Genomic DNA, 23,460 nt, shown 5'->3' on the forward strand with positions numbered 1-23,460 from the left:
CGCCCACCTCGGCCACGGCCTTGGGTTTGGGTTGGGTCCGCTGGGGGTGCGGGTCCGCATTGATTTGGGCGGCGGTGTGGCGGTTTCCTTTTGCCCTCCCCAATTGAGTTCACCCCTCTGCGGGCGCTGCTCTTGCGTCCCTTAAGCCTCTGCCGGGTCGCGCTGGGGGCCCACCATCGGGCTGAAATCGGGGTGGGGGCCTCCGGCTTGGTGTTGGCTGTGGCCATGTTGCGTTCCCTGCTGCTGTGCTGCCCGGTCCGGAAGGGTTCCCGGCCTTGCCGTGGTGGACTTCCGTCTTGCTGAGAGGCTCCATTCTGGCTGCGGTGCACGGCTTTGGCCGCTCCTACCTTCACCCTCCCTCCTGTTACTCCTGCCGTGGGGGGACGGGCATTGGACGTCTTGGGCTGGCCTACATCAGAGGTGCCAGGCCTAGTCCCGGCCCGCAGTCCGGGTCGACCCAGTGATTTCCTGCTGCGACCTGGACTGTGTGCTGCGACTCCCTGCCCCGGTTGAAAAATGTGACGTCTTCTCTGCCTGGACCTTGCTGCTGTGGTGATTTTCCTCAGTTGGTGGTGGACGGGTGTGGACGGCTCCTCCGGCGCCCTATGCCTCTGACTCTCCTTCGTGTTTGCTCCTTTTGAGGCTGGGGGCCGCGTCGCCTTTGGAAGCTCTCCCTCCACATTTCCTCCTCCGGCCATCAACTCTGGTGCTCTCCTGCTGAGGCCTGGCCGGGTCCGGGGGACAGCGCCCTGAATGCTGGAGCCTCCTGCGGTCGGAGGTACCTTTAACCTGGGTTATCGTTCCACTCACATGCGAACAGGCACTGGGCCCTCTCTCCTTACCTGCAGGCCCGACCCGGGGGTCTCGGCGCTGTGAGCGCTCCCTTGAAGCTGCTGGCTGGCCGTGGGCAGCTCCCCTGAACTAGTGCACCTCCCACTTACCAGCATTGCCGTTCCACACTGCGAGGGTTGTGACTCCGCTGGTGCTCTCAACGCCCTTATCTCTATATCTCCGGCAGCTACCTCCCGTGATCTCCCTTTCATCTGGGGCCTTGTCCTCCCCTCGGTGCCTGGTGGTCCTGTGGCGCCTGGCTCCACCATGGGGAAGTCGGACACTAAACAGCCCAGGATCGCCTTTGAACTACGCAAGTCTTCACGTCAAGACGGTGCGGACTCTGCCGGTGCCCCGGACACTTTTCCAGGTCGAGATGATGACCTTAAGGCGATCATGTTATAGGTGAAATCGGCAGTAACTGGCATTGCCTCACAACTGGAACAACTTCCCGCACGTCTTGACTCCGTGAAGGCCCGGGTGGACTCCTATGACAATAGGCTCCTCCATGTCGAAACTAGGGTTTCTGATGCAGAGGATGCCGCTACCCAGGACAGACAGAAGTTGCTCCAAATGGATAAAATCCTTGCCATCATCTGAGAGAAAAACGAGGACTTGGAGGCTCGCTCCCGTCGGAGCAACCTCCGCCTTACGGGCCTTCCTGAATCCACCAACATATCAAATATGGAGGTCTTCATTGAAAACCTCATCCGGGAGCTGTTTGGAGACGTACTCTCTCCTTTCTTTGTCGTGGAGCGAGCTCACCGTTCTCTCGGCACGCGGCCCCGCCCTGGTATGCCTCCACGTTCCATAGTTGCAAAGATATTGAACTTCCCCAACCGTGACGCCATCCTCCGGCCCGCAAGGGACAAGGGCACCATCACACATCAGGGCAATACCCTCTCATTTTATCCAGATTACACAATGACTGTTCAGGCTGCTAGGAGGGAGTTTCTACCTGCCAAGCGAATCCTTCAGAAGCATGAGGTATCCTACTCCCTAGCCTATTCAGCAAAGCTGAGGGTCCGCCAGGGCTCTAAGATACTGGTCTTCCCCCATCCGAGGGAGGCACTTGCTTTCGCCAAGCGCCAAGACAAGGAATCCAGAAATTCCCCCTCCAGCTCTATGCATGAAGCCGCTAATCACCTAAGTGACAATGATTGATTGACAATGATTGATTGGTCTGTTTGTACACTGTTATGATACCCTTGTGCTTGGATGCTGGCCACGAACTCTGTGCACGCTCGGTTTATTCCCCTTTTTCTACCATCTGCGGGGGCCTCAATTACTGGTTATTGTACACAAGTGACTGTGATCTTTTCTCTTTCCTCTCTAGGCTCCTTTTGTAAATTGCCATAGCTGGTCTCTGTCATCGCTCACTTCCATGACTATCATGCAGTCTGGACATACTATTTTCGTTATTCCCCTTTTTTTTTTAACGATGCTGCCATCTGATTGAGCTTGGCCACCCTGCCTTGCCGCAGGTGTCCGCCGAGTCCTGCCATGCCCCACCTGGGAGGATTCCAGCTTCTGTTGCTTGCTTCCCCTGTCCAAGTTCTGGGTCCCTGGGGTGGGGTGGGGGGTCCTCTCAGCCTCATTCGGGGGTTGGAATGGGTGGGGAGTGGTTGAACACTGAGGGTCATTTTGATTGACATGTTTTGTGCGGACCCCAGTCTGCGATTTGTGGGAGGTGGGTGGGTGTTTCTGTTCCTCTAGCGAGGTTGTGGTTTTGTTGTGCTGTATTCCTGTTGCTATCTTTTGACACGGCCCGTTCCATTGCAAATACTGTGCTCTGCTTGCGATTATGTATTTCTGTGCTTGATGTAAGGTGCCATGTTCCATGTCTAGTTCTTGGCTCACTGCAGGGGCGTTTTTCGTTTTACAGGTTACCATTAGCATCGCTCCGACCTACATGTAGCTCCTCCAGTCCCCTCTATCTCCTTTGCGCACTGGCATCCCCTCTGGGAGGGTCGATTTACCTGGGGTGTCACAAAAATACCCGCGCTCCTCCGTAGGTTCTTTGTCTCCTCTACTGTCGAAGGTGCTGGCGCCGATTTCATTCTCTTGCTGTGCGTTCTAGGTCGCGCTGTCTGCTTCCTCCTTTCCAATGGCTAATTTGACCTTCTGGACATGGAATATCCGCGGTCTGAATGACCACCGCAAAGCTCGTTTGACACATGCCCATCTTCAGCGCCACTCCATAGATATTTGTCTTTTACAGAAGACTCATTTGCTCCCCAGCTCAACGTCTAGGCTCAGCGCGCGCTACCGGGGGGAGGCCTACTCATCCACTTGCTCATCTTAGGCTAGAGGGGTCTCCATTCTGCTGCACCGCGGCCTCCTTTGGCAGACCTTTCACACCCTTATCGACCCGGATGGTAGGTATGTCATCCTGCATGGTTTATTGCTTGCCCAGCCTGTCACCATTGCAGCGGTCTACGGCCCGAACTCTGATGACCAGGGGTTCTTCCACAACATCTGACACCTGATCTCCTCCTGGGGCCCTGCGGCCGTGATCTGGGGTGGGGATTTTAATGTTACCCTTTCCGCAGATTTGGACCGATCGGGTTCTTACCATTCCCACCCGCGTGCGGCAACTGCTCTCTCCTCTATTCTATTGGACAATTCGCTTTTTGATGTTTGGCGGCACCTCCGCCCTGGTGCCTGAGAGGGAACTTGTGTCACTGGTGCGAGGGGTTGCTGGTCAAGGATTGACCTATGGATCACCTCGCCAGACGTCTTGTCCTGGACTATCGATGCTACCTATATGGCCCGCACTCTCTCTAATTACGCACCGGTCCGTCTTCTCATTCGTCCTCCCAATTCTCAGCATCCTTCGCCTGGCGCCTATCTCATTTTGCCCTTCGGGATTCTGTCTTCTGTGCTGAAATCCAGACCGCCATCACTAACTATTTCGAGCTCAACGTGGGCTCTGTTGACTCTGCCTCTACCCTCTGGGAAGGGTTTAAAGTTTAAAGTATTTATTCGGGCGAATGCATCAAGAAGGCCAACAAGGAAGAACGGCAGAAGTCCTTGGACATGGCCAACGAGTTCATCACACAAATGAAATATTCCAGCACTACGCAGGTACAGATCGTGTCTGAGGAGAACAAGAGTGGACTCTTCAAGCAGTTCTTCAAGGCCTGGGCATAACTCACCATTGCCAGCTGCTCGGAAGTTGTTTCCATTTACTCCACGGAAGGAATATTTTGTTCAGTTATTGCCTGCTGTAGCTATGGTTCTGTATTCTGAGCGCCGAGACACCCCTGGGTAGTTGTACGCTATAAAAATTGCATAAACATAAACATCTCTAAGCAAGCTGGTGTTTTGCGCTCTATCCGGTCCACACTGGCTGAGTTGGCGGGGGAGATCTGAGACCTGGATGCCGCTCTTGCGAGCGGCGCCAGCCCCGACGCGTTGGTGCGACTGCGGCAGAAACACTCGGATTTCTCGGAAGGGGCCGGCCTCGAGCTGTCCTTCTTGGGGAGGGAGGGACGGGCCCGCCGTTTCGGGGAAGGAGACCTCCCCGGGCGTACCCATACCAACCTTCTGCGCCCACCGTGCGCCGCTTCTTATATTACAGCCCTCAGTGATGGTGGGCCTGACCGCACCACATCTTCGGAGGAGTATTTCGATTCCATTGCTCTCGTCTAGCTTGCTGAGTACCATCGCAAATTTCTTGACAAACCGTTTTCGAAGGAGGAAATATTAGCGGCAATAAGCAGCCTACCGAGTGACAAAGCGCCGGGCTTTGACGGTCTGCCAGACTCCTTTTATAAAACTTTCGCCTCCACCCTTGTTCCACATCTGGCAGCCATGTTTAACGAATCATTCGACACAGGCGTGCTCCACCATCTCTTCGCGAAGCCTCGTCTACCCTGCTTCTTAAACCAGACAAAGCTGCAGACCAGTGTGATTCCTACCGTCCCCTCTCCCTCATTAACATAGATAATAAAATTATTGCCAAACTGATCGCTTCCCGTCTTCTTTTATTGATGCCCACCATTGCCCTCCCCGACCAATCTGTCTTTATCCCCGGTAGAGCAACCTCCCATAACCTTTGCACAATTTTTTTCCGTTTTGCACCAAATTAATCCTGATCTTCCTGCTGTGGCCGCCTTGCTCGACGCCACGAAGGCGTTTGACACGCTGGAGTGGCCCTTCCTTTTTTATGTCCTGTCGCGCATGGACTTCAGTGCCCACTGTTTGCCGAATATCAAGCTCTTATATTCCAGTCCCACTGCCCGGCTTCGCATAAATGGCCCAGTAACGGACCCTATTAACATCGCTCGTGGCACTGGGCAGGGGTGCTGTTATGACCAGATTCTCAGACCAGATAGAACCAGCTCACCAGAGCACCACCAACCTGGCCAAAACGTAACCACCTCCCTCCTCAGGACCCATCTATCCAGGCACCTGGGTACCTACCTGAGGATGGGGAACTCGCAATATACAAGCTCATATCATTAGAAACACCACTAAATCTATAGGGATTACTAGGAATACTCACTGATTACTAAGGACGTCCATGCCCTACACCACACTCATACCTCGTAGTCTCGCGACCACATGGGTCCAGACTAATCTACCCTGGGGCAGTTCTGATTATTTACCATTACACACTGATCACCATCAGTGCTCACTCGACACACAATCCGGCGTGCCTATACACTAGGCTGCAGCCCTAGTGCTCTCTTCCTCACAATCCGGTCCACAATCTGGCGGACCTACACACTGGTATCCCCCCCAGTGTTCTCTCACTCACAGCCCGATCCGCAATCCGGCGGACCTACACATCAGGCTTCCACCTGATGCTCTCTTTAACGCCGCTTACCAACGACGATCACTTTCCTATGAATACCTTCAGCCCTCTCTCTCTCTATGTTGGGAAGTCTCTCTCACTATTCACTAAAGGTTCACTGCTACAATAATATTATGGAATGGCCGAATCACTTAGTGTATCAATGTTTCCCTAGCTCAAGGGCTCCTCTCTCTCTCCCTAATTATTCAGTGGCTACTTACCGGATCAGGGGCAGCATCTGTTCTGGCTGTAACACCTGACTAGAAGGAAAGGTTACCTGTGCTTTAAGAACAAGAGACACACACTGTATGCAAGAGTTATTCCCTGATTTAAACGCTCTCTATCATAAGAACAACACATGCACACTGGTTCACTAAGAACTGGGGTATCTTTATTACAATAACAATAGAATGGAAATAGACACATACACAGATCTGCGGGGTCTCTGTAACTAACAGGAACTGTAACACACCACTGAAAGAAAAGGGATTAGACATAGAGTATAAGGACAAGGTTAATGTTTGGAAATACAGAAAGATATCACCTGAGGGGTATGAGGTCTTGCTCTAGCTGTCATCTGGGCTCCTCTCTCGTCTGTGCCTTAGCTCGTCTTAGATCCTCTCCTGCACTCTTGGACACACATCTGCGCTGATCACTCTGCACTGGATTCCTCTCCCCGACGAACTCTCTCCACCTTCCAACTTCAGTCTAATGGTTTCTGCCGCTCTGATAACCGTTCGCTCCACTAGCTTCTTCACTCTATCTGATTGTCTCCATGCCAATGTCCAATTCACTCCAGCTGCTCCCACAGATTAATCCACGATATAACTTCAGTCTCTTCTAAAAGGCATTACTTCAGACTCCAGCTATTCACAACTCCTCCTGATAAGTAACTGCTTCTGACTGCTTCCTTCAGTTCCAGCTCACTGACTGTTTGTCTGTCTTCTCTCTGTCCCAAACATCTTCTGTCTCTTCTCCTCCTGCAACTCCACTCCTCTCCTCTGCTCCAATTCAACATAAACTCTTTCTGATTCTCCACTCCTTCTGCAACTCCACTCCTCTCCTCTGCTTCAATCCAACTCAACTGCTTCCAGCTCAAACTCTTTCCAGCTCGAACTCTCTCCGCTCCTCCAACTCAACTGACTCTGCAACTCCAGCTCAACTCCTTCTCGCTCGAACTCTCTCCAGCTCAAGCTCTTTCTGCAACTCCAGCTCAACTAACTAACTCCGCCTTTACACTTCACTAATATAGAATGCTCTTCCATCATGGAAATTTCCAACAGAGGGCTGCCTCCCACCGAATTCCTGTGCCAGCTCCAGGGCTCCTCGCGCAACCGCAGTGCGCATCCGCATGTTACGTCTGGGCCCAGGAGACAAACACATTCTTCCGATAAGAACCAGTCTCGGCTGGTTTTCCCCTAGCAGACAACAGGCTTAACTATAAACATTACCTTTACCCTTCAAGCATCTCAGCTCTGCAGGGATAGAAAGCAAAATGGAGTCTCTCTAGTTCTGGGCCTTGTAGGCCTGAGAAGGATGAAATAACCCTTAGCTCTGTCAGAGTACCTACACAAACCATACCAATATGCAATATAAAGTCAGGACTACAAAGAACACATAATTATGTCAAAGCCAATAGGCAATAGATGGATTAGAGTCAAGAATAAGGGATCTATCATCATATAAAGCAGCTATCCTCTTCTAGGTCTGGAAGAAAGGGCTTAAAAGGGCCAACACAAGGTAAGAATACAGACTATAGATGTGAGCAAGCTTAAAGTCTTCATCACTCCGAAATAGAGCCAAAAACCATGTCAGAACAGGTGCCCATTATCGCCCATGCTTTTTGCGATTGCCATGGAACCCCTAGCTGCCCGGCTGCGACAACATCATACTCACAGGGGCATTGGCTTTTCGTCCCACTCCCTCCTGGTCTCTATATATGCCGACGATGTCACCCTCTACGTGCGCCACCCTCAAGATAATCTCAGCCCCCTGGTGCGGGAGGTTTTTCGTTTCGGCGGGCTTTCGGGCATTCAGGTTAATTGGAGTAAATCCGTGCTCTTCCCCTTGACAGACGCCACCCTCCCATTCGTATCTGATTTTCCTTTTGAGTGGGCGTCCGGCCCTATATGCGTTATTTGGACATTTGGCTGAGCAGGGACCCGGGCGAGCTTTGGAGGTCTAATTTTGGCTGTGCGGTGGACTGGTTTGAGTCTAAGATACCCCTGTGGAGCCGATTACCGATGTCCTTAGCTGGCTGCATAGCCATAGCCAAAATGGTGGTCCTCCCTAAATTTCTTTACCTCTTCTCTAACATACCTATCCCTCTCACCGTTTATTTCTTTCGCAGGCTAGGTTCTTTAGTCGTGTCCTTGGTCTGGGTGGGGCGGCAACCCAGGATTGCTTATGACATCCTGACTTTGCCCATGTCGGCTGGCGGACTGGGCGTGCCTGACTTTCGACTATACGCACTTTGCACTCAGGCTAGTTTTCTTCACTCTTGGCTGCATCCCACCCCCTATCAGCCTCATGTTGCGGTTGAACTGGACGTTGCCTCCCCCTGGCCTCAGTCTATGGCCTTATTTGCCCCTGCGGTACACCCTGAGGTGTATACGGTGGAGACACTGCATTGGGCGCGGGCGTCGCTGTGCCGTCTCGCTAGTCTTTCCTTCTTATATGCAAAGGCCATGCCCATCACTGACCATCCGGACTTCCCATCCCTTTAATCTTCTAGTATGTCTCGACATGGGGCGCTACGGGGCTTTTGGACTGTTGCTGATCTGTACCCCGAAAATTCCTTCTACTCCCTTCCAGAATCCCCTACCTTGATGGATACGCTCCTTTATTATCAGCTGCGTGCCACCTGCCAAAAACTGCACCCAACCTTTCCGCACCCTCCACCCACCTTTCTGGCTCTGGATTTTGTGTATACTTCCTCTTCCCCGCACAAGCTGGCCACCAGATTGTATGCTTCCACCCTGCTATCCTCTCCTCTCTCATCGACGCAAGCTTGCGCGGCGTGGAGTGCGAACCTTGGCGTGGATATCTCGGACGCCAACAGGCTTTATTGCTGTAACCAAACCACCAAACTTTCCCAGAACTTCCGGCTTCGTTTGGTCCATTTCAAATTTCTGCACAGGTTCTACCGCACTCGATTGCATCTTCATCGCTTAGGGCTCACTCCTGAGGACTCATGTGTACGATGCTCCTCGCCTGCTGGGGACTTCGCTCATCTGGCTTGGCTCTGCCCGACGGTGCAGGCATTCTGGTTGGAGGTCTGCTCCACTATTTCTGAAATTAGTGGTGCGGCTGTAGAACCGGACCCCCTTCTCTGCCTTCTCAGTTTAGTCAAACCATGCCCTGATGCTTCCCGCCGTCTAATTGCGATGCTGCTGGTCTTAGCCAGGCGTAGGGTGGCAATGTGCTGGGGCCGGAGGCCTTCCCCACCGTGGCGAATTGGCTGGAGGATGCCTCCCGCTGTCAGTCGCTACTCTCGAAATTCTGGGATCTGTTGCTTTCCAGATCTAGACCTCTTGATATCTGGGGCCCCCTGGTCACCTACTCCTGTCCCGCTCCTCCCATGGCGGAAATGCATCCCCTGTGCTCCCCACCGACCCTGCGTCCGCGGCGGCCATGGAGGCGGTCATTGCGTAGCCCCATTTCCTCTCTTACCCGGTGTTCTTGCTGCCCTTGGAAGGATTGCATTTTTCTCTCCCCTGCAAGCGGTTGGGCCACTTGGGATCCTACACCCCCCACCATTGCATCCCCCTGTTCCTGCTATTGCCTCTCCCGCGCTCCCCGATGGTCTTTGGCATGCGGCGGCTGCCGGTGCTGGTCTATGCTGAGCCCCTCCTTTTTCTTTTTTTCTTCCACCGGTTGTCCCTGTGCACCTAAGCCTCAGGGGCCCGTCCCTCTCTAAGCCCGCTCGCCAGTGGGAACATGTTCCTGAGGGGTCCTGGCCGGTCAGGCCATCGCATTATGGTCTTTAGGTTACTCCTAGTTTTCTCACGGTAACTGTTATGCCTATGTCAAACTGTACCTTGCTAATTTGCACTGTAACATTGCATGGAACTGCCTTCTTGTATGCTATTGCTGTATTGAACCTACCTTCATAAAAACGTTATAAATAATATTTAAAAAAAAAATGTGAGTGACAGAGCAGGGCCTGGATGGGAGCCTACTCTGTCAGACACAGCAGGATGGTGAAATTCCCAACACCTGAACATCCCGTGCATGATGCAAATGAGCCACTGCTGAATGGTTCAGCGGTGGCTCAGCTGAGGGCTAGAGAGGCACTTTGGATGTCAGAGTGCCCAACAGATCTGCTCCACTCTGACTCCCTCAAGCTCTACAGCACTAGCAGCAATGAGCTTACATTTCTTGAGTACCGGTCATCTCCTTGGCAGTGGAGAAGTGCTGGTAATCAGCTCGGTAAAAATGAGAAGTGCCGGTACTGAGTACCTGTGAGTACCGGCCCATGTAAAGCACTGGTTGCTTCTTTTTTGTAACTCGTTTCCTGAACCTAATGCCAGCAGATGAATGGTAGCTTTTTGTTATGCCTCGTTTCCTGAACCTAATGCCAGCAGATGAATGGTAGCTTCTTTGTTGTATATACAAAGGTTGTCGTGTTGTTCCTCATGAAAGAGAAAGGTACAGATACAGTCTATAGTGCAAGTGGATTAGAACAGGGTAGCCAGATGGTCACCCTTGGATTCCATTTTGTTGGATTTAATGCCCTCACACACCCTTTCAGGTGTCATGCTTCATCATTTGGGCATGCTCCTCGTTGGGTCGGCGGTGCAATACCAAACGGGCAACACCTCATAGAGGGGCTCTTTAGCAGAGATCTTTTTTCAACTGCCGTATGGATGAAGTGCGGGTATGGGGCCAGGATTCAGGGTAGACGTGATTATGTTAATTAAAATATAGCTAGTGGTACCAGGAACGCTTTATTCAGAAGGTCCACTGCTTTAGTTAAAAACGATTTCCTAGAGGAGAGTAGTGGAAAGTGATGTTTCCCGCTCTCATCTGAAATGTGTTACAGTCCGGTCAACATGTTTCTCGCTACTCTAAAGTTTATTGAGCGTTTCTTCAGGACCAGGGGGACTAGTTAGCAAGTATCTAGAAATGTATGTAACTGTCTACACTGTTACCACGAAGTATGGTGTATGTAAGCTCATTTGGCTACCACACTAGTGGGTGAAGGGGAGAACAATATTATATTGCCCTTCTTCAGGTTGTGATTGTTAATACCTGTTGGAGGAAAAGGGGAGAGCATATCACAAACAAATTATCACGTTGCATCAATGACTGTAATACTTGTGTGTACCGCATGCTAATGTGAGTCCTGCGTGTCATAACATTATTACACAAGTGTGTCAAGCACTCTCAACAGTGGGAATTCAGTGGGAGTGACATGTGAAGGTAAAGACCTTGTGTTTAAGAGAGAATACCCAATTGGTATTCATTGCACGCAGTTATTCACAACTCACCTAAAGTTTAAAACAATCAGACAACGACAGTGTGCAGCGGGTAAAGCTTCAGGGAGATCTTCCACCACAATGCTATATAGAGGAAGAAATCTCAATGGTATGCACAGAAATATATGGAGACTGCATGATGTTTACAATCTAATGTCGATGTACTGCATAGATATACACAGACTACCGTGCAGTTACTATCTAATGTTTGTGTTTTGCTAAAATAAAAACTATGAGCCATAATGGTTTGGTTTAAGATTCGGAATATAATTCCCCTAAAGTAGGGGTGTTTAGAGGGCTTGGTTTGAGGTTTTGAATATATTTCCCCTACACTTGGTGTGTCTGTGTCAGTACTCAATGTATTGTTTGTGGCTTGAGTACCTAGGGGGGGAGGAGGTGGTCAGCTCATTCGGACTGGATAGATTGAGCCTTGCTCCTGATATTTAGCGCTGTAAAAAACGGGTCATTAGATCGGACACAGACCGTTTGTTAAGTAAGTATTCTGCCTGGTGTAGTTTACAGTAAAACCCAGCGTGCATGATCTATGGCCGGTATTTCGGAACCCCGTGTGTGTCCAATTCTTAGTGCGAAAAGGCCTCATTAAATTATGTGCCTTGTTATGGAGTTTTTCAGATACGCGGCGTGCAGAGTATCTTGCCGGCATTAAGGAACCCCATGTATGTCCGTTTTCGAGTGTGGTAAATACCCCGCCCGCACACGCCTACCGCTGATTGTTGCATATTGTCGGGGCTCAGTGCAGCTTTAAGAGTAAATGCCGACGGGATATAATTTACTTAGCGTGTATGCTTGAACGTTTTCAGCGCGTGACTATCGTGTGTGTCGGTTTTGGAGTTCGGTAGATATACCGCCCATATATGCCCACCGCTAACTATTGTATATAGTTGGTGCTCAGTGCAGTGTTGTGGAGAAGTGTGGCTCACTGGTTAGAGGAGACCTGGAAGCAAAGGTCAGCCCGGGACCAGGGTTCAATTCCCAGCTTGGCGGGGTCTTGAGTCCTAAAATGTCCATGGACTCGACAATTCTTGCTCCGGTGCCTACTCGATTCACGGGTTCACACTCTGCAACTCTGGGCAATAGCTTGCTTAATCTCCACAACGGCCCCTCGCGGCGGGATGCCTGGCTTTCACCTTGCGGATACCCTGCCGGGGTTATCTCACAGGGGAATACCAGGACGGGTTCCCTAAGCAAGCGCTTAGAAACCGTTCGGTGATTTGCGCTATATAAATTCCTGTACATTTACATTTACAGTGTTAGGAGTAGAAGCCGACGGACTACAATTTACTTGGCGTGTATGCTAGAACATCAAGGCGCGTGACTGTCTTATGCGTACGGCACATTATTAAATAGTTGCCACTTACTTGGTGAATACCTGAGCTTCGTTACACGCACCCACCCATCGCCGCTGGAACCGGGTGGAGGCAGTGGGAGGGGTTGTTTTCGTTTTTAAGGGGAAGTGACTACGAACATGATTGGTTCGTGATAATGGCAGCCATATTGTAGTGGTTAGTGGTGGTAAACTACATGTATTCAAACACTCAAGGTCTCTAATCGTAGCCTCTGTTTTAGATCAGTGTGGTTTGATATACGATTTGTAAAAAGATGGCGTAGCGTTAAAAACGAACTATGGATAATATAATTAGGACCAAGTTCTGGAGTTAGTGCCACATGTTCGTTTCATAACTTATTATTCCAGCTAGGATCAAACAGTATAATCGTATTGGTTCAAGCACTGGCATTTGATTATTTTAACAGCTTAACAGAATGGAGATGCCTGTTCGATTTAGTTGTAGATGCTGACATACTGGTGAAGGGTTGTATCCAGTATTATATCTTGCAGTAAGAACTGCTTCGGCCATATTGGAGTGGTGTCGATCTGTTTACTATGGGAGTCCTACTGTTGGGGTGTATTGCCTTGTAATGGTTAGAGTTTTGTTAGGTTACACCCTATAATTAGTAACACATTTGTGGACAACCAGAGTGGAGGGGGTTATACCAAGATTATTAATAAGGAGTTTGTAACCCAAGGTCTTTGGAAGGAGGTGTTACTCTTTTGATAATTTGACAGTATATGCATAGTGATAACTGTGGGTTCAGCGAGTTCAGCGATCATTTCAGATGCTTGCCCAGGGTATATCTTCATTCAGGCCCTTGCTGTTGGAGGACAATCTATGAATTCAACGCTGTTCTTTGTAGAACAGCCCTTCCTTTGATGTCTGTTGACTCGCTTCGAGGATAAGCCATTGGAGAGAGTCTGGGGTGTGTTGCATTTCTAAAAAATACCTACACATTTTGGTGTTGCTTTTTTTACACCTGAAATTGCTTCGGTGTTCAGATATCCTAGTTTTTACATTGCGTGTCGTCATACCTATATAGTATAGGTTGCAGGACATATGATCAAGTAAATGCAATTTCTGCCATTGCAATTTGTGTGGCCTCTCATTTCCCACTTGAATGTATCAGATAAGGTGATGTATTTGTATTTTTTAGTGAGAGGGCACGCCGTGCAACCACCACATGGGTAGTGTCCAGTGACTAGTGGCAGGCTCCATAATGTTACTTGTCGGTTGGGTTCATTTTTTGTCTTGGGTCTGGTGTAAATAAGGATATCTTTCATGTTCCTTGACCTTTTGAAGGCGAACCTTGGTTGGTCTATGTTGAGGGTGCCTGTGTTAAGAATAGACCAATGGCGTTTCTCAATTTTCTTTATTTGGTTGGATGCTGGTGTGAAAGTTGTCACGCATGTCATAGGTTGGGCAGTTGTGGGATCTCTGTCTCTTGGTTCAATTAGGCCCTCCCTGTTGTTCTGTGCTCTTTTCAAGCTTCTTTTTATATCTCTAGTGGGATATCCTCTTTCTCTCAGGTTCCTTGAAAGGATAGCAGATTCAGTTTTGTAATTGGCCATGGTACTACAGTTACGCCGTATCCTGAGGAATTGCCCAAACGGTAAGTTAGATCATAGGGCTTTTGGGTGATGGCTATGGTAATGAAGCAAGCTATTGCGGTCAGTACTTTTCTTTAAAAAAGTAGTACTGAGGGATCTCCCTTCCATACATATCTTTAGGTCAAGGAATGCTATGTGATTTCTTGAGACAGTTATGGTAAAGGACAAGTATGGATTTAGACCGTTTATCCATTCAAAAAAATCTTTGTATGAGTCTTCGTTTCCTGACCAAAAGATCAGGATGTCGTCTATGTAACGTTTCCATAACTTTATGTTCTCATGGAAGGGATTAGTCAACGACGATATGTGGGTCTCTTCAAAATTTGCCATGTACAGACATGCTATACTGGGGGCTACCGTGCCCCCCATGCAAGTTCCCTGTGTTTGATGGTAGTAGGTTCCCTTGAATTCAAAATAGTTCTCAGTAAGAACTTTTTCTGCACATTCCATTATAAAGCTGATGGGCGTAGCAGACGTCCATTCAGTTTTTTCAAGAGCAGTGGCCATAACACCTAGGGAGGCCCTCTGAGGGATGTTGGTGTAGAGGGCCTCAACGTCTAGGGTTATGAGGAAATCAATAGGTTCGGCCTCACTGTAATCCTGTAGTCGACGTAGTAGATCGGTAGTATCCTGAATATAGGAGGGTATTTGTTTTACAAGGGGCTGTAAGAAGTGGTCACAAAATTTTGAAAGAGGTTCCAATACTGAGTCTATCCCTGAGACAATAGGGCGACCCGGAACTGGAGTGACCCCTTTGTGTATTTTGTGCAGCGTATAAAAATACGGAACCCTCTGGTTCTTTTTTACAAGAAACTCCGCCTCCTTTTTACTAAGCCAGCCGTGACATTCCGGTGACTCCACCATGCTCACAATTGATAGTGCAAGTCGTTCTGTTGGATTTTGGGATTTTGGGTGATAGCCTTGTAGTATTTTGTGTCATTGAGTTGTAATTCCAGTGGGGACGAATGGCAAGCATGTCCACGATGGGGTGGAAGAGGTGGGAGACGGGGGCAATACTCACACCCCCCTCCACAATTACCTTTCCCAGGACACCCAATGTGGCAATATCCACAATTCCCACATGTCATTCCGCAATTTGGACCACAGTACCCTCCTCAATTTGCCCCCCAAGGTAACCAGCCTTTTTTAGACAGAGGGCGAGGGCGAAAGAGAGGGAACGCAACCGACAAACGGGTGCAATGGGAGGACACGACACCTCAAGGGATGGACACCCGAAGCAAAACGAGCAAGACATGAGTCTCATAGTAAACCTCTCTTCACACCAGCTAACAGATGACCAAGAGAAGGTCCTCCAAAAAGGGCTGGGCTTTGTCCCGACACCTAGAACTGACAACTTTCTCCAAACTGTCGAGTTACAAAAATTCTTCAGAAAAATAAGACTGCACGCCTTCTTTGATGGGAAACCACACGAACCCATCGAGGACTCCGGGTTACACAATGCCACTACCTTCACCCCCATAGCGGCATGGTGCCTAGTGAAGTACTCACTTTTGAGCAAGCAGTCTTGAGAGACATTAACAATATAACAAACATCTCGACATATAGCAATATGTCTAAAGAAGAAAGGAACATTCTTGACACTTTATCCAGCAACCCGTTGCTAACAATTAAACAAGCCGACAAGGGGGGCGCCACTGTGATAATGGACACGGTGGATTATGAGATAGAGTGTCAAAGACAACTCAATGACACAAAATACTACAAGGCTATCACCCAAAATCCAACAGAACGACTCGCACTATCAATTGTGAGCATGGTGGAGTCAGTGGAATGTCACTGCTGGCTTAGTAAAAAGGAGGCGGAGTTTCTTGTAAAAAAGAACCCGAGGGTTCCGTATTTTTATATGCTGCCCAAAATACACAAAGGGGTTACTCCAGTTCCGGGTCGCCCTATTGTCTCAGGGATAGACTCAGTATTGGAACCTCTTTCAAAATTTTGTGACCACTTCTTACAGCCCCTTGTAAAACAAATACCCTCCTATATTCAGGATACTACCGATCTACTACGTCTACTACAGGATTACAGTGAGGCCGAACCTATTGATTTCCTCATAACCCTAGACGTTGAGGCCCTCTACACCAACATCCCTCAGAGGGCCTCCCTAGGTATTATGGCCACTGCTCTTGAAAAAACTGAATGAACGTCTGCTACGCCCATCAGCTTTATAATGGAATGTGCAGAAAATGTTCTTACTGAGAACTATTTTGAATTCAAGGGAACCTACTACCATCAAACACAGGGAACTTGCATGGGGGGCACGGTAGCCCCCAGTATAGCATGTCTGTACATGGCAAATTTTGAAGAGACCCACATATCGTCGTTGACTTATCCCTTCCATGAGAACATAAAGTTATGGAAACGTTACACAGACGACATCCTGATCTTTTTACAATAACTGTCTCAAGAAATCACATAGCATTCCTTGACCTAAAGATATGTATGGAAGGGAGATCCCTCAGTACTACTTTATTTAAGAAAAGTACTGACCGCAATAGCTTGCTTCATTACCATAGCCATCACTCAAAAGCCCTACGATCTAACTTACCGTTTGGGCAATTCCTCAGGAGACGGCGTAACTGTAGTACCATGGCCAATTACAAAACTGAATCTGCTATCCTTTCAAGGAACCTGAGAGAAAGAGGATATCCCACTAGAGATATAAAAAGAAGCTTGAAAAGAGCACAGAACAACAACAGGGAGGGCCTAATTGAACCAAGAGAAAGAGATCCCACAACTGCCCAACCTATGACATGCGTGACAACTTTCACACCAGTATCCAACCAAATAAAGAAAATTGTGAAACGCCATTGGTCTATTCTTAACACAGGCACCCTCAACATAGACCAACCAAGGTTCGCCTTCAAAAGGTCAAGGAACATGAAAGATATCCTTATTCACACCAAACCCAAGACAAAAAATGAACCCAACCGACAAGTAACATTATGGAGCCTGCCACCAGTCACTGGACACTACCCATGTGGTGGTTGCACGGCGTGCCCTCTCACTAAAAAATACAAATACATCACCTTATCTGATACATTCAAGTGGGAAATGAGAGGCCACACAAATTGCAATAGCACGAATTGCATTTACTTGATCATATGTCCTTGCAACCTATACTATATAGGTATGACGACACGCAATGTAAAAACTAGGATATCTGAACACCGAAGCAATTTCAGGTGTAAAAAAAGCAACACCAAAATGTTTAGGCATTTTTTAGAAATGCAACACACCCCAGACTCTCTCCAATGGCTTATCCTCGAAGCGAGTCAACAGACATCAAAGGAAGGGCTGTTCTACAAAGAACAGCGTTGGATTCATAGATTGTCCTCCAACAGCAAGGGCCTGAATGAAGATATACCCTGGGCTAGCCTCTGACATGATCGCTGAACTCGCTGAACCCACAGTTATCACTATGCATATACTGTCAAATTATCAAAAGAGTAACACCTCCTTCCAAAGACCTTGGGTTACAAACTCCTTATTAATAATCTTGGTGTAACCCCCTCCACTCTGATTGTCCACAAATGTGTTACTAATTATAGGGTGTAACCTAACAAAACCCTAACCATTACAAGGCAATACACCCCAACAGTAGGACTCCCATAGTAAACAGATCGACACCACTCCAATATGGCAGAAGCAGTTCTTACTGCAAGATATAATACTGGATCCAACCCTTCACCAGTATGTCAACATCTACAACTAAATCGAACAGGCATCTCCATTCTGTTAAGCTGTTAAATAATCAAATGCCAGTGCTTGAACCAACACGATTATACTGTTTGATCCTAGCTGGAATAATAAGTTATGACACGAACATGTGGCACTAACTCCAGAACTTGATCCTAATTATATTATCCATAGTTCGTTTTTAACACTACGCCATCTTTTTACAAATCGTATATCAAACCTCACTGATCTAAAACAGAGGCTATGATTAGAGACCTGGAGTGTTTGAATACATGTAGTTTACCACCACTAGCCACTCTAATATGGCTGCCATTATCACGAACCAATCATGTTCGTAGTCACTTCCCCTTAAAAACAAAAACAACCCCCCCCCACTGCCTCCACCCGGTTCCAGTGGCGATGGGTAGGTGCGTGTAACGAAGCTCAGGCATTCACCAAGTAAGTGGCAACTATTTAATAATGTGCCGTACGCATAAGACAGTCACGCGCCTTTATGTTCTAGCATACACGCCAAGTAAATTGTAGTCCGCCGGCTTCTACTCCTAACACTGCACTGAGCACCAACTATATACAATAGTTAGCGGTGGGCATATATGGGCGGTATATCTACCGAACTCCAAAACGGACACACAAGATAGTCACGTGGCAAAAACTTTCAAGCATACATGCTAAGTAAATTATATCCCGTCGGCATTTACTCTTAAAGCTGCACTGAGCCCCGACAATATGCAACAATCAGCGGTAGGCGTGTGCGGGCGGGGTATTTACCGCACTCGAAAACGGACATACATGGGGTTCCTTAATGCCGGCAAGATACTCTGCACGCCGCGAATCTGAAAAACTCCATAACTAGGCACATAATTTAATGAGGTCTTTTCGCACTAAGAATTGGACACACACGGGGTTCCGAAATACCGGCCATAGATCATGCACGCTGGGTTTTACTGTAAACTACACCAGGTAGAATACTTACTTAACAAACGGTCGTGTCCGATCTAATGACCCGATTTTTACCGCGCTAAATATCAGGAGCAAGGCTCAATCTATCCAGTCCGAATGAGCTGACCACCTCCTCACCCCTTAGGTACTCAAGCCACAAACAATACATTGAGTACTGACACAGACACACCAAGTGTAGGGGAAATATATTCAAAACCTCAAACCAAGCCCTCTAGACACACCTACTTTAGGGGAATTATATTCCGAATCTTAAACCAAACCATTATTGCTCATAGTTTTTGTTTTAGCAAAACACAAACATTAGATAGTAACTGCACGGTAGTCTGTGTATATCTATGCAGTACATCGACATTAGATTGTAAACACCATACAGTCTCCATATATTTCTGTGCATACCATTGAGATTTCTTCCTCTATATAGCATTGTGGTGGAAGATCTCCCTGAAGCTTTACCCGCTGGACACTGTCTTTGTCTGATTATTTTTAACTTTAGGTGAGTTGTGAATAACTGCGTGCAATGAATACCAATTGGGTATTCTCTCTTAAACACAAGGTTTTTACCTTCACATGTCACTCCCACTGAATTCCCACTGTTGAGAGTGCTTGACACACTTGTGTAATAATGTTATGACACGCATGACTCACATTAGCATGTGGTACACACAAGTATTACAGTCATTGATGCAACGTGTTATAATTTGTTTGTGATATGCTCTCCCCTTTTCCTCCAACAGGTATTAACAATCACAACCTGGAGAAGGGTAATATAATATTGTTCTCCCCTTCACCCACTAGTGTGGTAGCCAAACGAGCTTACATACACCATACTTCGTGGTAACAGTGTAGACAGTTACATACATTTCTAGATACTTGCTAACTAGTCCCCCTGGTCCTGAAGAATCGCTCAATAAACTTTAGAGTAGCGAGAAACATGTTGACCGGACTGTAACACATTCCAGATGAGAGCGGGAAACATCACTTTCCACTACTCTCCTCTAGGAAATTGTTTTTAACTAAAGCAGTGGCCCTTCTGAATAAAGCGTTCCTGGTACCACTAGCTTTATTTTAATTTACATAATCACGTCTACCCTGAATCCTGGCCCCATACCCGCACTTCATCCATACGGCAGTTGGAAAAAGATCTCCTCTAAAGAGCCCCTCTATGAGGTGTTGCCCGTTGGGTATTGCACCGCCGACCCAACGAGGAGCAGGCCCAAATGATGAAGCATGACACCTGAAAGGGTGTGTTAGGGCATTAAATCCAACAAAATGGATTCCCAGGGTGACCATCTGGCTACCCTGTTCTAATCCACTTGCACTGTAGACTGTTTCTGTACCTTTCTCTTTCATGAGGAACAACACGACAACCTTTGTATATACGTGTAATTTGGGCACGTCGTGTGTGGACCTTCTGCTCCGGCGAGAGCAGTAATAGCCCCCTACTCCTTATTTTTGATACCAAAAAGCTTCTTTGTTGTGCCTCGCTTCCTGAACCTAACGCCAACAGATGTAAGGTAGCTTCTTTGATGAGCCTCACTTATTAAACTTAACGCCAACAGATGCATTATAGCTTCTTTGTTGTGCCTCGCTTCCTAACACGTTTGTTATATTTTCTTGCAGTTTGTCCCATTCCGTGATTACATCGACCGCACTGGGAACCACGTCCTCAGCATGGCCCGGCTGGCCAAAGATGTCCTGGCTGAGATTCCTGACCAGTTTATATCCTACATGAAAGCCCGCGGCATCAAACCTAACCCTGCCCCACCGCCCTACACGCCTCCGGGCCATACCCTCCAGACACAAATTTAACGGTGGCAGGAGCTTCCAGAAAAACACATCTACCTAGTTGGCCACGGGACTTCTCGTCGTTTCAGCTATTCATCCTCAGATGCATCCCCAGACATCAGGATTGTCCGTGGAAAGTATCTTGTATGTTGCTGTGTCCCCCCAAGGCCAGGCAGTGAGAGGTAGTGTGAATCCAGCTGACCAAACCAGTGGGAAAGCATTGCATTTGAAACGATAGCTGGGGTGTTTACAAACCCTGCCTGACAGTCTCTCAGAAAGAACTTGTGGGAAGCAGAACTTGCCTCGTTGCCAACAGAGTGGGAGCGAGTGAAAGAGGGTCAGGACAATGCCCCCTTCTCAGTGACATCACTTCCTGTAAAGATGACAGTCATTACATGATTCAGTCTTTACTGTTGTGTTTCTTCCTCTCTTGCACCTAGTAACTTGGTGATGACGTTTTTTGCCTCAATTCTCTTCCTTCCCAAGTGGTTGCCTAACCTTTGACCGTTTTTAAGAGTCCTTTCTTTTTTCCAGTATGTGAATGAGATTTTTGCCTGCCTTATGAAGTTTTTCCTCCCTCCCTCCACTGAAAACGAACGTACTGATGTAGTGGACTCTTGGATAATGATATCCTTGTGCTCAATGAATGTCTTTCCCATTTGAGGCTGTTGCTCTAAGTCCCATACCCCTATGTTCCACGGCTCTCTCTGGTCACATTGGTTTCTCATTAGGGCATCTTACTCTGTAGCCACAGTTCAATATATTGGTAAAACAAAGTATGCTGCATAATCAGATCATGAAGAAATAGGAGTAAGTTTATACTTCAAGTTACATCTTCAGGTACAGGAAGATGTAATACCGCACCAGGAGCAGTCTCCATGTTGCTCAAACAATACACTCCAACTGACCCTTATCGAAGCACAGGCACTCCAGCATTCTAATGACCTCACACGCTGATTGAGCAGTAAGGCAGAGAACATCAATGGGGAGGATGAATTATACCATACAGTAGATTACAAACAGATACCCCTTGAATTTTTAATGTATTCTTATTTATCTCTTATTTAGTTTTCATCAGTTGACTGTATATGGCAGCACAATTGCACCTTCCACTAAATCTTTACCAGGTGGACCCTGACTAAATAAAGTTCAAGGTTGCCTTGAGCAGATAGGTTCTGTTTCGCTTGGAAGATAACGTGTGCCCGACCCACCCATCCCTTGCAGCAGTTCCTTCAGGCTAGCATCCACTCACCCGCTTTGATGCTAATAAACTGTGCTTCAGTCTCAGTGAAACACACATCACCAACATAGAGTGCCTGCAGGGATGCTCTTAATACCAACAAACATCGTGAACCATTGTAATTATCAGAGCAGCAAGTGGAGAGCACCGGGCAAAGTGGTGTGAGGAGCCCACTAAAATCAATATTTACTATTTTCAGTTATCTTGTTATGCCTCTGAAACAGTGTCTCTCACTCTTCCATGGTCATTCACAACCTCAAAATCTGATTGTCACCCACAGTGACACACACAGCAGCAACAAACTCATTTATATTCAGAGAGACAGTAACTTCGGCAAGTCCCTTATCTTCGGGATACTCGCACCACAAACTGCTCACCCTCACAATCCATCAGAATACCAAGAACAGGCACCACCTGCATGCATAAACACAACACAAATAATCAGTCCCTTACCTGTAGGGCACACTTAGAACTAAATCTGCCTCTCAACTGTAGAAACACCCACAATCTTAAGAGTCCCTCAGTCGGAATGTGTGAACTTGTCGCTCAGGTAGTTCTGGTGAACGTTGGTCGCTAGTCTTCCATCCGGAACAGACATTGACATTTTTAATAAAGATTCTGAGATGTGTAAAAAATTCCTAAATGTAATGCATAATGTTCAAAATAGTTGATTTCATTTGGTGAAACGTTCTGAAAACCTGTTAAAATCTGTAGCAAGCAATAATACCTCTGTACGGGTATGAATTGTTAAGGAGCTATAATCAAGTTGAGGTTGTTTTCAACCCCTACAAAGATTCTTCAGTCCAGTGGCTCCTTCCCATACCCATACACACCCATCACCTCCGTTTTACTTCAACCACAGTTTCCTGTTATCTCAGGCACCCCCCCAAGGTGTCCCATTGTTTAACTGACTCTCACTAACCCCCTCTGACCCCATGACAACTCCCACTGCCTTCCAGCTGCTTTCCTTGAGATTATATTGAGGACAACTGAGAAGTTGCCATGTCTTTCTCTTGCAAACTTCATGTAAATCACGCTAATACTCTGGTTAATTCCTATATTTCACAAACGTTTTCTACATGTGGGTTTTTATGGTACAGGTTGGGCTTTCAACCCTATTTACATTGTTTTGAGATAAAAAGATTGGCAACATCCATCCATGTGTAATGTTCAGAGGGAAAGTTTTTAAGTCAAACTTTGAATAGGCAATTGAAAGTAAATGTAGCCTGCTTGCAGGGAAAAATCCACACACATGTGTAGACGTGGGAAAAATTGAAAACTGGGGAATCAGAGAAATGTGATTCGTGGGAGACTTGAGTTGTGTAATAAGCCTTTTGCAGTCCTCTAATTATAACGTATGGATTGCAGTTTAATTTCGATAGCCATTTTTAAAACAAAGGATCTAATTGAAGCATGGTCGCTTGTTGCATGCACCCTATCACCACATATGTCAGTGATATACACCGTGGTCCACTATTTTGGCAATGTGCAAAACAGTTCTTTTCTCTTCTTTGCCTAGCATGCATTTCCTATCAAGCTGAGTTCTTTATCCCCACATTTCTTTATAGTCCAATCTCCAGGAATGCTAAACAAGCTGTGCTATAGCTGGATCAATAACACTATGAATCACATTTGGTGCCCTTGATGAATAGCACAAATAGATTCCATGAGGATCTCGTCATTG

At 47.4% G+C, this 23,460-nt stretch overlaps 1 protein-coding gene across 2 annotated transcripts in view; it reads left to right on the forward strand.

Annotated features, from left to right (window-relative positions):
- LOC147665960 (copine-5) overlaps window positions 1-22,845 on the forward strand; it is a 1,339,740-nt gene extending 1,316,895 nt beyond the window's left edge. For both annotated transcript variants that reach the window (XM_086949376.1, XM_086949377.1), the window contains one exon: window positions 20,372-22,845. In XM_086949376.1, coding sequence (XP_086805502.1) covers window positions 20,372-20,560 — 189 coding nt within the window. In that variant the 3' untranslated portion in view covers window positions 20,561-22,845. The remainder of the gene's footprint in view (window positions 1-20,371) is intronic.
- The last annotated feature ends 615 nt before the right edge of the window (window positions 22,846-23,460 follow it).

This window comes from Lissotriton vulgaris, unplaced genomic scaffold (genome assembly GCF_964263255.1).
Source record: "Lissotriton vulgaris unplaced genomic scaffold, aLisVul1.2 SCAFFOLD_285, whole genome shotgun sequence".
Classification (NCBI taxonomy): domain Eukaryota; kingdom Metazoa; phylum Chordata; class Amphibia; order Caudata; family Salamandridae; genus Lissotriton; species Lissotriton vulgaris.